Consider the following 16,243-nt stretch of genomic DNA (forward strand, 5'->3'; position numbering starts at 1 on the left):
CGCTCAACTGCACTACCTCAGTTTTTCCTATACTTACTCAAACTCGGTCCTTTTTGAGTAATTTTAGTCTCTTAAAAAAACTGGGAAAAGAGGCCCTAATGATAAGGAATGAATGACAAAGTGACTTCATCAGATAAGCAGCCAGGCATCAATGTGAAGCTATTTTCTGAGCCAGAAGACTGATGATGGAAAAGGAAAAATAAGCAAACTAAACACAAATTGAATAGAAGAAAGAGGGAAAGGAAGCCTGAAAATCAGCCAGATAGAAATTGGGCAAACAGTAGTGAAAATGAGCAAACTCAAAGTTAGTTCCTTGAAAAGATTAATAAAATTGATGAACTGATCAATAAGAAAGTGCAAATTGCCAACAACAGAAATTGTAAAAAAAAAAAAACAAAACAAAAGGATATCACAGAATATTCTACAAACACTTCATATTATGAATAACTCTCTCCTAATAACTTTGGCATCTTAAATGGACAAGTTAACATTAAACTAAAACAAGAAGAAATAGAACATTAATACAAACCTAATAGAAAATCTGAATACTTGATACAAATTTAAGAGACTGAATTTGCAATCAAAATTCAAATTTAAAAACTCCCTTTCAAGAAGGGAAACTTGAGGTCCACATGACTTCACTGGTGAATTCATCAGTAACGTAAAGGAGTAAATCAAATCAGCCATACATAGACTTTCAGAAAACTAAGGAATAGTATATACTTCCCAACTCATTTTAGGAGGGCAACCTAACCCTAATCTCATAACCTGATAAAACATTTAAAAATAAGTTCATTTGAGTATTCCACGTGAACATAGATGTAAAATAATAATATATTGGCCAATGGAATCCTGCAATATATAATACAGGTAATGTATCATGATTGATTGGCATTTATTCCAAGAATGCAAGGTTGGTTTAATGTTTGAAAATCAGTTAATGCAGGGTGCCTGGGTGGCTCAGTCAGTTAAGCACCGGACTTTTGATTTCAGCTCAGATCATGATCTCACCATTAGTATGATTGAGCCCCATGTCAGACTGTGCTGACAGCACGGAGCCTGCTTGGGATTCTCATTCTCCCTCCCTCTCTCTGCTGTTTCTCCACTTATGCATGCTAGTGGGCACTTTCTCAGAATAAACATTTTAAAAAAGTAAGTCGATAAATGCAATAGCCACATAACTCCCATATAATAATCTCAATAGGTGTTGAAAAACTTTTGAAACAATCAAAACACTTTCATGATAAATATACGCTATACACTAGAAATAGGAGAGAAAATCCTCAGTCTGAAAAGGGCATCTGCAAAGAACTTCCAGCTAACAGCATACTTCACAATAAACATTAAACTTGTCCCCCCTAAGATCAGGAACAAAACATGGATGTTTTCTCTTACAACTTCTATTCAAAATTGTATCAGAGGTCAGATGTAGTACAAAATGAAGAAAGAAAAAAAATGTACGAAATGAAACAAATGTAGTTACAAAGCAAATGCCTGTATGACATTTCCAGCCAGATTGCTGCCCTCCAGCCCTTCCTATAGAAACTCTGGGGCCATCACTGAGGTATGGTAGTAATGTTATGAGAGACCAGAGAGGCATGATGAGGCCACATTGTGGAATTTGGATTAAAGAATTTCTATAAAAGTCTATAGTCTCTATAAAAGAAAAGACTATTCTGAAGAATGTACTACTGCTTAAAAGATGTATTTTTTGCCCTCATTTGTATTTCTTTTCTGTTGTTTTCTGTTCAAACAATACTCTCCAAATCCAATTTAATTTCCAGGGCAGACTTCCTATTCTTAAACTTTTGAGTTTGCTTTTCAGGTTCTTACTTTGCATGGCAACATCAACATCATCTCATTGGCTTTTTAGTGAGTTCAGTGACAAGATGTAATCTGCAGAACATTAGATTTTCTCTACCACCAGCCAAATGAGTACATAGGAAGACATATATTTCTGCTGTTTTAGAAGTGTTGCTTTAACTTACTTAAAATATAGTGTCTATTGCATAGAGAACCTCTGATAAATATTGACTATGCTCACCTAATTTATTAATTTTGAAATCATACTTCATGTTTTCATTAAACACAAAGGAATTCATGTAAGGATTATGCAATGCCTTGAAATCAGCCTGACAGAATTTCATCTCTTGATGTAGAGGAGAGCTGAGAAAGCGAAGCTAATTATTGCAGAATCTTACTCTTTTCTACTGTCACTGGTATCTGTGCCAAATTCATTGTTTCAGTGGTCACACATTTGACTGCATGTGTGCACCCTTGCTACATAGCCTGGTACAGAGGCTTTTGCAGTATGATCCACAATGAAGAGGTCCTGAGTGTGGTCACCAGGGAGTGTTATGGCAGTCATTAACAAACATCGGTGCTATTCAGAGAAATTCACAAAATAATAACCGGAATGCTTGCCTGATTCTTCTCTGTGCGTCCATCTCCTCGCAGGCACAGACCATTGCGTCGACCTTCCTTGGGTCTAGGAATGGGTCTTCCTTGGGTCCAGGATAACAACTCCTCACTGTTGTTAACATTAGATTTGTAGCTTATCACAAGCAGAGTGAATTTAGCAAAATGGCCATGAGCATCGATTTGGCAGTGAGGCCACTGACTGTCTGCCTAAGGTTTGGTTTCATCTTCTATAAAATGAAGTGTCCTGCATTTCAAACATGGTAAAATGACTAATTCGCTGTTGTGAGGTTTCCATCATAATGTGGTTTGGGGAGTAGATGAGATAGACAAAAATCTGTCGATGTAAAAATAAGTAAGTTTACTTGCTAAGTGTTATGGAAGAAGTTGGACAATGTAGAACACCTGGAGTGCCATTTAAGGAAGGGGCTTGCGATTTTAGATATATAGTCAAGACATGTCCCAACGAGAAGGTGACATTTGATTTAAAGACTGAAGGAGGTGAGGGAGTTAGTTGTGTGGAAATCTAAGTGAAGAATTATAGGCAGAGGGCACAGCCTGTACAAGTATCCTAAAGTGAGAACATCCCTCATGTGTTCAAGGAACAGAAAAGAAGCTATGTACCTGGAGTAGAATGAGCAAAAGAGAGAAGAGAAGGAGCATCCAAAGCTTTCTGTGCCCTTCCACAGGATGCAAAGGCACAGGCCTTTTTACTTTGCAAGTGTTTGCCACACATCCCTCAAGTATTCTGGAAGGATGAAAAAAAAAGTTTGACTATCAGTTATTTGATGAATTTGTTCAATTACTACTGTTTGTTCAACATCGGTGTGAAATCTGCATAGTAATCATCATAGCTAATCTTTAACAAGCACTTACTATGTTCCCGAGATGATACTAAATACTTTTAAATTAATAATCTCAGTTAACCCTGACAACAGATGTAGGAATATTTATGCTCATTTTATAGATTACTAAGCTTCAGGTAGATTTTGGGGACAGAGTATAGTTTATACTGTGACTAGTAGTTATGTCACATCCAGATGAATAAGGAATTTATACCTACACAATTTAGTTGAGGAAACAGAATAAGAGTGAGCGTTAAATTCTAAGGCGCAATAGCACAGTCCGTAAGCACAGAGGGTTGCAACCATATATATAGCCCTCAGTTTCCATTTAAGCTAGGCCTTGGAAAAGTCACTTAGTTTTCCTTTGGAATTATAATGCCTCACAGTATTATTTGTTAATAAGTAGAAAAAATACATAAAACATTGTAGCACACTGCCTGCAATATATTAAGCATTCAAAGGAAAAGGTTGATATTGTTGTAAGCCAAGGAGTGCTTGAGAAAATCAAAGGCTCATTTACTCAAAATAAACTTGTGGGGCATCTACTATGTGTCAGGAATCCTGTTGGATCCAGGAGGTGGAAAGATGCATCAGGTTAGAGCCCTTGGGTTGCTTATAGGACCCTGGGAAGAGGTATTTTCAGATAGGCATATAATAATCATAAGTTAGACACTGGGGAATTGCAGGGTGGAGTAATATAACAATAAAATGCTGTAGGATAGCAGAAGAGGGAAAATGCTTTAACTTGGGAGGGACTCAGTATTGTAAAAGGATAGAAATGGGTAGATATCAACTTCCCAAAGGAGAGGCCATGATAGTGGGCAAGTCAGGGACTGCACTTGACTTTTCCCTTCCTTGCATTATCAATGTGTACACCTGTGTTTTGTTTTCCCTTTAAGCAAATAAACATACTATTAGTTAAAATCCTTTGATCCCCATTCCTCTCCAGAACCTCTTTATGGATCTTTCCTCTATCTACCTCTGTTCCCTTGCTGATACTTAACTTCAAATATTGTGAATATGCAGGCAATGCTCAAGTGCATTCCACATTCATATTTTAAATTAAATACTCAATATCTAGCAGATATCTCAAAGTTAATGTGTCCCAAACCTATCTCCTGATTTCCCCCCAGATCTGCTTCACCCATAGCCTTTCCCATCTTAGCTAACAGCAACTCTGTCTTTCGAATTGTTCATGGTAAGACCCATGGTTATCATTTTTGAATTCTCTTTCTCTTAGCAGTTATATATAATTTGTCAGCAAATCATGTTGACTGTCTTCAAAAATGTTCATGATCTTTTATCCTGACTATATTTAATACCTTAGTAAAGATTTAATAATTTAATAATTTAAAGATTGAATAACTCCTTTCCTTATATATGTTTAGCTTTCTATGTAGTCTGTCCCTAATTTCTCCCCCAAATGCTGACATCTTTGCAACATGCATATCTATAAGTCTTTTATTTTTTAATATGTCCAAGTATAATGAGTACATCTGTATGGCCCCACCTTCTCAGAGGGTTCCATCCTTTGGATATAGTCTGGACCAATGGCCCTCTCTGTCTCCTGCCCCGCCATTAGCCTGACACTTTCCACATACTTCTGAATCTTCATCCCCTTTATCCCATGCTTGAATTGTTGTTGCTATGGTTTGTTTACTTTTAAAAAAATTCTAGTGTTTGTTTTTGAAAGAGAGAGAGCATGAATGGGGGAGGGGGAGATAGAGAGGGAGACTCAGAATCTGAAGCAGGCTCCAAGCTCTGAGCCATCAGCCCAGGGTCCTACATGGGGCTTGAACTCACGAACTGTGAGATCCTGACCTGAGCTGAATTGGATGTTCAACCTACTGAGCCACGTGGCCCTGTTTGTTTAATTTTTGTTTTTAATCTGCTGGTGTCATGTCCTCCATGGAATTCCCGAGACAGGAAGTTATATTTTTTAAATCCTTCCATATCTGAAAAGTATTGTGATTCTTTCTTCACTGATAACTGATAGTTTGACCTGGTAATGAAATGTAGACTGGAAAATAATTTCACTCATAATTTGGAAGTTAAGATTTAGTGTTCTGGATTACTATAACACTGTAGAACACTTCACTGATATTCTATATTTCTTTCATGTTGGATTTGTTGTTCTCTAGATGTTTTTGTTCCTTTTGTTTGAATGCTTTGTGGGATTTTACCAAATGTTGTCCTTCCCTCCCCCTACCATTAATTTTGCCAGCACATTCTGAGCCCTGTTTTTTTTAAGTTTATTTATTTTGAGGCAGAGAGAGTGGAGGAAGGACAGTGAGAGGAATGAAAGAGAATCCCAAGCAGGCTCCATCCTGTCAGCATGAAGCCTGATGAGGGGCTCAAACTCTGGAACCGTGAGGCCATAAATTGAGCCTAAATCAGGAGTTCAAAGGGGTACATCTGGGTGGCTTAGTTGGTTGAGCGCTAGACTCTTAATTTCAGTTCAGGTCATGATTTCATGGTTCGTGAGATCAAGGGTTCTGAGATCAAGCCCTGTGTTGGGTTCTGTGCTGACAATGTGGAGCCTGCTTTGGATTCTCTCTCTGCCCCTCCCTTGTTTGCACACTCTGTTTCTCTTTCAAAATAAATAAAATAAACTTTAAAAAAGAAGAGTTGGATGTTTATCTGACCAAGCCACCGAGGCGTCCCCCTGGTTGAGTCCTTTTAAACTGTCATTTCATGTCTGCAAAAATGTTTACTTTGTATTCTTTGGTAATTTTCTCCCTTATTTTTTTTCTATTTTTTTGTCTTTCTGGAAATGTTCCATTTTTATTTTGTTTTTCGTCTCTATTGTTATTATTCTTTCTGAATAATTTTCTCCACTTTCTCTTCCAATCTTCTTATTGAGATTTTTATTTTGCCTGTTGTATTTTTAATATTCAAAAGCTCTTTCCGTAACAGATTGCTTCTTTCTTAAGGCTTTTTGTTTTCTATATTTTTAAGTGAATATAAATTTTCCCTATCTTTCTGGAGATAACAATTACAGGAGTGTATTTTCCTTACTTTCTTATTGATTTTTACTAATGTATAGTTGACATACAATGTTAAATTAGTTTAAGGTGTACAGCATAGTGATTTGACAACTCTCTATGTTGCACTGCGCTCCCCACAAATGTAGTTACCATCTGGCAACACACAACACTATTTCAATACCATGACTCTATTCCCTACACTGTACCTTTCATCCCCACGACTTTTCAGGGTTGTAATATTTAACTGGGTGAGTGTAGAAGTATTCAACCAAAGAGAATGGAAACATAAAAGTGTTGAATCTGACTTTTTGGAAGTGTATTTTTATTTTTTATTTTATTTTATTTCTTAATATGAAATTTATTGTCAAATTGGTTTCCATACAACACCCAGTGCTCATGCCAACAGGTGCCCTCCTCAATGCCCATCACCCACCTTCCCCTCCCTTCCACCCCCATCAACCCTCAGTTTATTCTCAGTTTTTAAGTCTCTTATGGTTTGGCTCCCTCCCTCTCTAACTTTTTCCCCCCTTCCTCCCCCATGGTCTTCTGTTAAGTTTCTCAGGATCCACATAAGAGTGAAAATATATGATATCTGCCTTTCTCTGTATGACTTATTTCACTTAGCATAACAGTCTCTAGTTCCATCCATGTTGCTACAAAAGGCCATATTTCATTCTTTCTCATTGCCACATAGTATTCCAGTGTGTATATAAACCACAATTTCTTTATCCATTCATCAGTCGATGGACATTTCCATAATTTGGAAATGTCTTTCCATAATTTGGCTCTTTCCATAATTTGGCTATTGTTGAAAGTCCTGCTATAAACATTGGGATACAAGTGCCCCAGTGCATCAGCACTCCTTTATCCCTTGGGTAAATTCCTAGCAGTGCTATTGCTGGGTCATAGAGTAGACCTATTTTTAATTTTTTGAGGAACCTCCACACTGTTTTCCAGAGTGGCTGCACAAGTTTACATTCCCACCAACAGTGCAAGAGGGTTCCCATTTCTCCACAACCTCTCCAGCATCTAGAGTCTCCTGATTTGTTCATTTTAGCCACTCTGACTGGCATGAGGTGATATCTCAGTGTGGCTTTGATTTGGATTTTCCTGATGAGGAGTGACGTTGAGCATCTTTTCATGTGCCTGTTGGCCATCTGGATGTCTTCTTTAGAGAGGTGTCTATTCATGTCTTCTGCCCATTTCTTCACTGGGTTATTTGTTTTTCGGGTGTGGAGTTTGGTGAGTTCTTTATAGATTTTGGATACTAGCCCTTTGTCTGATATGTCATTTGCAAATATCTTTTCCCATTCTATCGGTTGCCTTTTAGTTTTGTTGATTGTTTCCTTTGCAGTGCAGAAGTGAAGTGTACTTATAAAGAGAGAAGCACACCCTTCTGTCTTTCTACTTCTTGGTGGACAGGAATTGGTCTTGGAGGATGAGTAGATTTATGTGCCAACATATAAATGAAACTGAGTTGTACAGAAGTATATTTGTATTTTCAGATGAATTTTGAGAAACTGATTAAGGTGAAAACTTTTCATAAAGCCTTTATCACTTACTTTGAAACCACATTTTCACCACATAGCACACTTAAAGAAGATGTAATTTATATGTATTATACAAACTTTTAAGGAAATGGGACTAAAATTGTATTATCTTATTTGCAGGAAAGTGTGTAATCAAAGGACTGTTAGATTTTCATGGTTATATATAACACGTATTCACCATTAAAGGCCACTTACTTTTGCAGGCCACATAAAATCTCTGTCTTGAGTAACTGTCTGGATTCCATGGGGCTGGGTGAGAGTGGGATGGGGAACATGGGTACAAAGTAATAATTCATGGTTTTGCATATCTTTCTGGATCTATATGCATCTTTGATATTGAAGTTCATCATTATCTACAACTACACCTGGTACATGTATCAACCTCTGTTTTTCAGAGTATTAAACATTTATATATCAATTCTTTTATCTTTACAGAATGAGTCCAGTGAGTCCCTGTATCTCACATGAGGAAGAATGGAGCAGGGATAGATTTCTTTAAATTCTTTAATTTAAAAACGCTTCTCTACATTTTTACATGTGAATCCCAACCTGATATCTTTTTTTAAATGTGTATTTATTTATTTTGAGAGACAGAGAGGGCATGCATGCACGTGCAGGGGAGGGGCAGAGAGAGAGAGAGAGAGAGAGAGAGAGAGAATACCAAGCAGGCTCTGCAGTTGTCAGTGCAGAGCCAGATGTGGGGCTTGATCCCACAAACCATGAGATCATGACCTGAACTAAAATCAAGAGTTAGATGCTTACCCCACTGACACATCCAGGTGGCCCCCAACCTGATCATTTTTAGTGTACTTGAGATTAAAGGTAAATGAAATCATGCCTGTCTACACGTTGGTTACTTCCCTATGTGATAACCCAGTCTCCAAATGTGGAAAGCTAGATTCAGTTCATTTGAAAGAAAACCAGTAGAAATGCCAGTGACTTTATAAGAGATTTGATTTGATGTCTACATTGGCATCTCTTTTTCAAGTCTTTAAGTTATTTTTAAATTTCTCATATTAATTTCACATTTTATATGGATATGTTCTCTCAGGGAAAGTTTAGGCTCTATTTATCTTTCTTTAAACAACATGCTATTATTTATGTATATAGTAGATAAGCATTATACCTTTTGTGCATTTCATTCTCAAACAGCAGCTTGAAGAAGAAAAATACTTTTTTTTCAGTTGTTATTTACTTGATATTACTCTGAAACAAATAACTATTTTTGCATTTTTTATAACAATATAAATCAGCTAAATATACTTAATGTAACTAAGTCATGTTACAAATGAGCCATAAATATGCTTAAATGTTCCTAAAAACAGAATTGTATATTTAAAAAAAAGTTATCAGGGTCAATATCAGTAGGCACACATGGTTATATTAACAAAGAACTTTATTTTAAACACTGTTGAAACCCTGATGAGATGATAAATTATAGAAAGATCTGCTCTTAGTTTAAGCACCTGGCATGTATCAAGCAAGTTTGGGTCAACGAGACAGTAGATGAGGGGAAACTAGTAGATGAGAGGTAAAATTGTGAGACCAAATTAACTGCTGGCTCTTTTCTATTTTCAGTCTCCCCATGACTGAATTTTGATTTCTTTATGTGGTACTTAGTGCTTAATTCCACATTTCCCTTTTAGTCACATACTACTGACTTTCTTGGGGGTTATTTTCATTCAGTTCTATATATTCACCCTGCTGAAGCTTCCCATGTTTTGTGTCAGGAGGAAACGTACCTTATTACCTTCTTGTCTGTTTAAAGTTTTTTTTTTCCTTCCTCCCTCCCTGTCTTGTACCTAATGAGCAAATTATCTAAAAATAGATATGTTCATCATTCTACAAAATGTTGTATCTTCTCTAGATGGGAGGCCAGTGTAATTGTAAGAGACGTGTGTCTGGCAGACAGTGCAATCAGTGCCAGAATGGATTCTACAATCTACAAGAGTTGGATCCTGATGGCTGCAGTCCCTGTAACTGTAATACCTCTGGGACAGTGGATGGAGATATTACCTGTCACCAAAATTCAGGCCAGTGCAAGTGCAAAGCAAATGTTATTGGTATGTGTAATGCAAAAGTTTACAGTCACATCTCTATTACCATCTGGGATAAAATTCTCTATTTGATTTCTTAACTGAAGAGTAAAGCAAGTTTCCTTGCTGAAGACAGGCTGGGAAAAAAAAAACAATTTGGATGAAATTAACTGTCTAAAAATGATTAAATTAATAATTCTATCAAACTACAGCTTGAAGCTTAGTTTAATCAACCTTTTAGAAGTTTCTTTATTCTGTAGATGCATTAGTTCACATGGTCCCATACTAATAAGTCATAGAAAAATATAATTTGCTTACTGCATAGATGTTTCTTTTAGAAAATTAGCACTTTTTCAAAATGTTTTACACTTAATGAGTTCTAAGCAAATCATTTCCGTGCTAGTTTTCTTAATAGACCAAAATAAATGGATTTTTTCAAAATATTCTGTGCTACAGGGTCCTTTGTGATAAATCTTTCCATTTTTTTCTATTATATTTCTTTGAACTGTTCCTATGAAATGCAAAATAAGTCAACATAATTCCACAGATCATGTATATTGGTAGGGTTAGTTATAAAGGGCCACATAATTTTAATTTTGTAATTCAGTGCCAAGCTGATTATAATAAACAGCTACCTTCGGTGTTATTTATCATTTTTTTATACAAGACGTGCTTTTTTGTTTGTTACTCCCACAGGTATTTTTCAGAAATTAGATTTGATTATAGCAATTTATTACATCCAGCATTTTTGAGGGGAACCATAGCCACATAAGGACAAAATTTATCAAGTGCCCAAAATGCACTATGTACATAATGCACTTTGAAATGTTGATATATGAGAATATTATGAGAGGAAAGTTTCCTGATGAAGTGAGTCTTGTATTTTAACTGAATATGTGTTGGTTCATATAGGAAGTTTAAAAAAGACCTTTACCTTTCTATTGTCACTCAAGACACCAAGTCTTTCGTGGTTTTCCTAACACTAACCTGAGCCTTATAATAATAAAAACATGCCTGGGAGACACACACACACACACACACACACACACACGCACACACACGCACACACACGCAATGCATACATACATATACACATACAGATGAACATATTCTGGATAACATTTTCCTTTCTGTGCTGTAACTCAAAAGCTAATCCTTTATCTTTTAGATAGGTAGTGATACATACCTCATTTTACACAATTCAGCCAGACAATCATTTCATTTTAATTTAATTAAAAAATATAGACATGGTTAATGATAAGACACAAAATTTCTGTTTTAAAGAAAGATTACATCAAAATCATTTACATAACTTGCCCTTCTGCATTTCAGCCATACAAAAACTAACTTTTTGGAAAGAAAAGAATAGGTAACTTCTAAAGAAAAGCCTATCATTTTATAAGTGCTATCTGTGACGCCAAGTGAATTCCAGTACCTTTGAATTCAATCTATGTGTCATCCTTTGTTCTTTAATATGATATAATATGTGTTTTAGATTCATGATCTGAAAACAAAATTTAAGGAAAGACCTTTAAAGACAATGAACCTTTTATTATTTTTATAACAGTGGAATCTTTCCTGTGATGGTTAGATTCCAGAGCTGAATGAAGGAAGGAAAAATCAAAATTTTCTATTTACTTGGAATGTGTTATGACCTCCCTGCCACGTCTTATTTTATTGATCCAGATAGTTTTCCATAGGAAAGTGTATGTATTTTTGAAGATTAAATCATGATTTTGATATTATTATTTCTGGAGTTATTTCTACACATGCAGAATTTTTGATAAAAACATGAACTCGATATGTGTTTATATGTGTGTATATGTATGTATGTTTCTTTTTTTAATGGGATTAGCAAATGTCCTTATTCAATTTTACCTTGTTAATATGAAGAAAAGCAGAAAATACTGGTGTATGTTGTATATGCTTTGGAAAGCAAACTGTTAGAGTTAACAAAACTGTTAAATCTTACTAATGATTCTATCACCAGTAAAATACATTAGCACCAATAATTTTATTAAAGTAGGTCATTCATCTAGAATAAAAAGGGAGAAGAATGTGAATTAAATGCCAAGTGGGCTAACTTGCCTGTACTTGTTAACACCGAATGTGATGCCCTGTAGGCCTTCCTGAGTATCGTTAGGAATAGATTGCCTGTCAGGAATATGTATGGCATATTCAAATAAGCACTGCGCATATTTTTAAAACTGATATGATATGAATCCATGTAGACCAATTTTAATAGTTCAAAATGAGTCATAATTCTTGTTAACAATACAGTTATTTTTAAAATTTGCAGCAATAGTGGTCCTTTTTTATTTTCCTTATTGAAATTAAATGATATGCCTTAGGTGAGTCATTCATCACTGTTAAAGAACTTGCCTTCCATTGGAGTTCTTGAATTTTTATCCATATATATACATATCTATTATGCATTTCCTTCCAGTTTAAGAAATGCTTTTCTAAATATGAGTTCCTGAGTGTGTTTTTGACTGCTGTTTTAGGACTAATTTTTTTTTATTGCGATCGTAGCTTGAAATAAATGTTTCAATTGATTCAACCCCACGTAGTCAGTTATTTAAACTCACGGGGATGTGAAAACTATCTAAAGGAAGTATTTTGCATCTCAACCTTTGCTATTCAAACATTTTTGTTTTATTCTTTTTCCTTCTAATGTTCTTCCTGAAACTAACCTAAATTGTCAAAGATTTAGATTTAGATGATAAAACATTCTTCTCTGTTTGTGAAATGTATATATGTAATACTCCTTTAAATAGAAGTAATATAACAGCAAAATTTACTTAGTGTTTAAAGAGGAATGTTCTGAATCACACAATATGACAAGCGATGTGATTGCTTTATGAGCCAAGGAGAGCATAATTTATATTAATTGAAAATAATAAAATATAGGGGCATATGAAAGCATTGAAATAAAAATTGCTCTGGATAAGTTTTATTTATATTAATTATTTAAAGGTGTGATGTCCAAAGTATATATACTATTACACAAAATAGCTATCAGCTTAGCATTTTATTAAATATTGTAGGAGCATCTGATTTTTAGGGAAGTCACTAATGTAATAAGTAATTATTCTGAGTAGCTTTGAAATTTTGTTTCAGTCTACCATACTTTTACGTGAGCATTTTGTTAAAATAATTAAAAATAAAAATTTTAATATTTGTTAAAAAGGATCTCCAGTATATGTAAGAGAAGCAATTTCTCTTTGTGTTAAGTCATAAAATTTCATAAATCTGTTACAGAAATAAAGTTGTATATTACTGCCAAAGTAAGTATTGTTACTGTATTTCGAATGTACGACCGGGCCTCTATGGCATTACCTGTGAGGCAACACTCAACATTTTGTGTCTGCATTAAATGTTGGCAGCAGCATTGTTTGCCTTGAAAGCTCAAATAGCATCATTTTCACTCTTTTAAACAAATTCTCTCCTCAGGGCTTAGATGTGATCATTGCAATTTTGGATTTAAATTTCTCCGAAATTATAACGATGATGGATGTGAGCCCTGCCAGTGTAACCTCCACGGCTCAGTGCACAAGCTCTGTGATCCTCTTTCTGGGCAGTGTGAGTGCAAGAAAGAAGCCAGAGGACTTCAGTGTGACACCTGCAGAGAACACTTTTACGGGTTGGACATCCCCAGTTGTAAGGCCTGTGACTGTGACCTGGCCGGATCCCTCCCTGGAACTGTGTGTGATGCTAAGACAGGGCAGTGCCTGTGTAAGCCCAGGGTTGGAGGGAGGCAGTGCAATGAATGTTTGGAAGGATACTTCTTCCTCCAGCAAAATAATTCTTTCCTCTGTCTGCCTTGTAACTGTGATAAGACTGGGACAGTAAATGGCTCTCTGCTGTGTGACAAATCAACAGGACAATGTCCTTGCAAATTAGGAGTAACAGGTCTTCACTGTAATCAGTGTGAGCCTCACAGGTACAATTTGACCAGTGGCAATTTTCAAGGCTGCCAGATGTGTGAGTGTGACTCCTTGGGGACATTACCTGGGACCACTTGCGACCCAATCAGTGGCCAGTGCCTGTGTTTGCCTAATCGTCAAGGAAGAAGGTGTAATCAGTGTCGACCAGGTAAGAGAGAAAGGTGTTGCCTTTTCAGTGCACAATGACTCTCCTTTCATTATCCCATATTGGATGATTCCTCTTTATTTTGGGGTTGTAACATCTAAAAAATTTACTTGCAACAACACTGATGTGTTTATATTATCATCAAACACAGATGTAACTATTTAATGTGTTCAAGATTATTCAGTGTATCTGTGTTGCTATCTATATTTGGGATGACCCTTTAGAAGAATCCCAGCTAATCAGACATTTTATAATTGAGAGTTACTTATATTTAATTTCTCAACTAGAAGTAAATCCCCTTCTAATAACTGAAAAAAAAATCTAAACTAATAAAAGCAAGAACAAATTTTGCTTCCCAGAGAAAGGAAAACTTGACTTAATTATCCATACCATGCCAAATATTCAGACGATGAACTGATTTTCTGAATAAAGCTGACCAAATATTTTTACTAAATGGGCTACATGTTCTGGCATCACGAAGGAGCATCTAGAATTATTTTTTAATGACATCACATTAATAAAATAGGCTACTGTTTAGTCCCACTGTACCTTTCTTTTTACGTGTTTGCCAACTGGGAGAAAGATGGACCCTATCCATGGCTTTCTCCTTGCCTCTACATGATCTAACCAAAACAATATACTTGCTTCATAATAAAGCCAGTATCATGTCATGATCAATATACATGTTTTAGTCATTTAACAGCTGTGCTAAGGTTCTGTCTACCCAATCAGTTCTGAGTTTCCTGAGCCTGTGAAAAAGAACATGGTGCCAAGCAAAAGGGAGATTTGCCTGCCAGAAATAGGTAGGATGGAAATCCTGTTTTACAGGACAAGGAGTCCAGATTAGGGGAATGGAACCATACCTTTCCTTTCACATTGGCCAGTGAGACAAGTAAATCCAAAGGGACAGGATGGAATTGATGAACAGTTCATTCTTTGTGAGATGTAAGTATCAGAAAATAATTTGAACCAGCTTCGACATAATTGGGGGCTATATTATCACTGGCTGTCCCATAAAACCTGATATGGAACAATGCAGTCAGGACTCAGGAACTAGAAATCTCACACTGATATATATCCATTAATTCAATCATTCATTCCCATATTGATACTCTCTCTCTCTCTCTCTCTCTCTCTCTGTCTCTCTCTTTCTCTCTCTCTTTGTAGAAGGACACACTCTGCTGGTCTCTCCCTCTCTGCATGGTTAAGTGTCTACCTCATTACCATTCTAGCAATACAGAGAGACTTATTAGCTACTTTGTGGTTACAATTCAAGAAGGATATTCTAACTGACTCAGTTTTGTTAGGGTGGCTATGTCTGAGCCAATACATTAAGGCCAGGAGTGTCAGGATCACATAAAAGAAGCATGGCTTCTAGGGGGCACTATTTCAGGTAGGAGCAATGTGGTAAGTATCTCAGAAAACAGGAATATTACTGAGAGCTGTGTGGATGGCCCGCGTGAAAGCTATAATACCTTGCACTCTTTCGGCTTCCGAATCATCTTTCCAAATTTGCAATCGCTTTTTTTTATATATGCTAAGATGAAACTTTTCTTTTACTATTCATTAATATCTCTAATTTTGGAAATATGGTACTCAGTCTCCTACACAAACAACCATCATTTATTTAAAAAAAAAAAAGCCAAAGCTAATAGATCAAATGTTATATCCTGTTGAGTGATTAGCTATTGTAAAGCTTATTGAGTGTTTTGCTCTTAGGATATAGCTGTGCAACAGAACTAGACATCAGCTGGCTTAAGTCAGAATGGGAGGATCAGGGGTTCAGATCCTCCTGAAGTCCATATATTCAGTAGCAAAACAAAAACAAAACAGCCCCCCCAAACAAAAACAAAACAAAACAACAACAACAACAAAAATGATTTCTTGAGTATAGTTCTATTGGAGGATTTTGATGCCTAGAAATTCCTAAGAGATTCCTATGAAACTAATGAAAGGCAAATTTTTCAAGAAAGGAAATCCAATCAAAGCATATTATATAGCATAACTGTGAAGTAGATTTCTGTACTCATATAGTCAATCTCTGAATATTGATTTAACAAAATAGAGGGATTATTGAGGAAGGATATAAGAAGTTGAATACTTATCCTCTAATGTAGAAAGACAATAATCTAAATTTTCAAAGTTGAGATGGAACAATATATATATGTTGTTGAGAACATATATATATGTATATATATGTTATTGAGAAATATTATGCATATATATATATATATATATATATATATATATATATATATGTTATTGAGAAATACAGAAATAAAAGCCAGAAGAAACATCTAAGAGTGTTGCAGGTG

The 16,243-nt window shown here is 35.7% G+C and overlaps 1 protein-coding gene across 1 annotated transcript in view; it reads left to right on the forward strand.

Annotated features, from left to right (window-relative positions):
* The window catches only part of USH2A (usherin), a 725,654-nt gene that overhangs the window by 142,089 nt on the left and 567,322 nt on the right, over positions 1-16,243 (forward strand). Inside the window, exons 11-12 of the mRNA XM_015077386.3 lie at positions 9,668-9,863; positions 13,290-13,931. Coding sequence (XP_014932872.3) covers positions 9,668-9,863; positions 13,290-13,931 — 838 coding nt within the window. The remainder of the gene's footprint in view (positions 1-9,667; positions 9,864-13,289; positions 13,932-16,243) is intronic.

This window comes from Acinonyx jubatus, chromosome E4 (assembly GCF_027475565.1).
Source record: "Acinonyx jubatus isolate Ajub_Pintada_27869175 chromosome E4, VMU_Ajub_asm_v1.0, whole genome shotgun sequence".
In the NCBI taxonomy this organism is placed as follows: Eukaryota; Metazoa; Chordata; class Mammalia; order Carnivora; family Felidae; genus Acinonyx; species Acinonyx jubatus.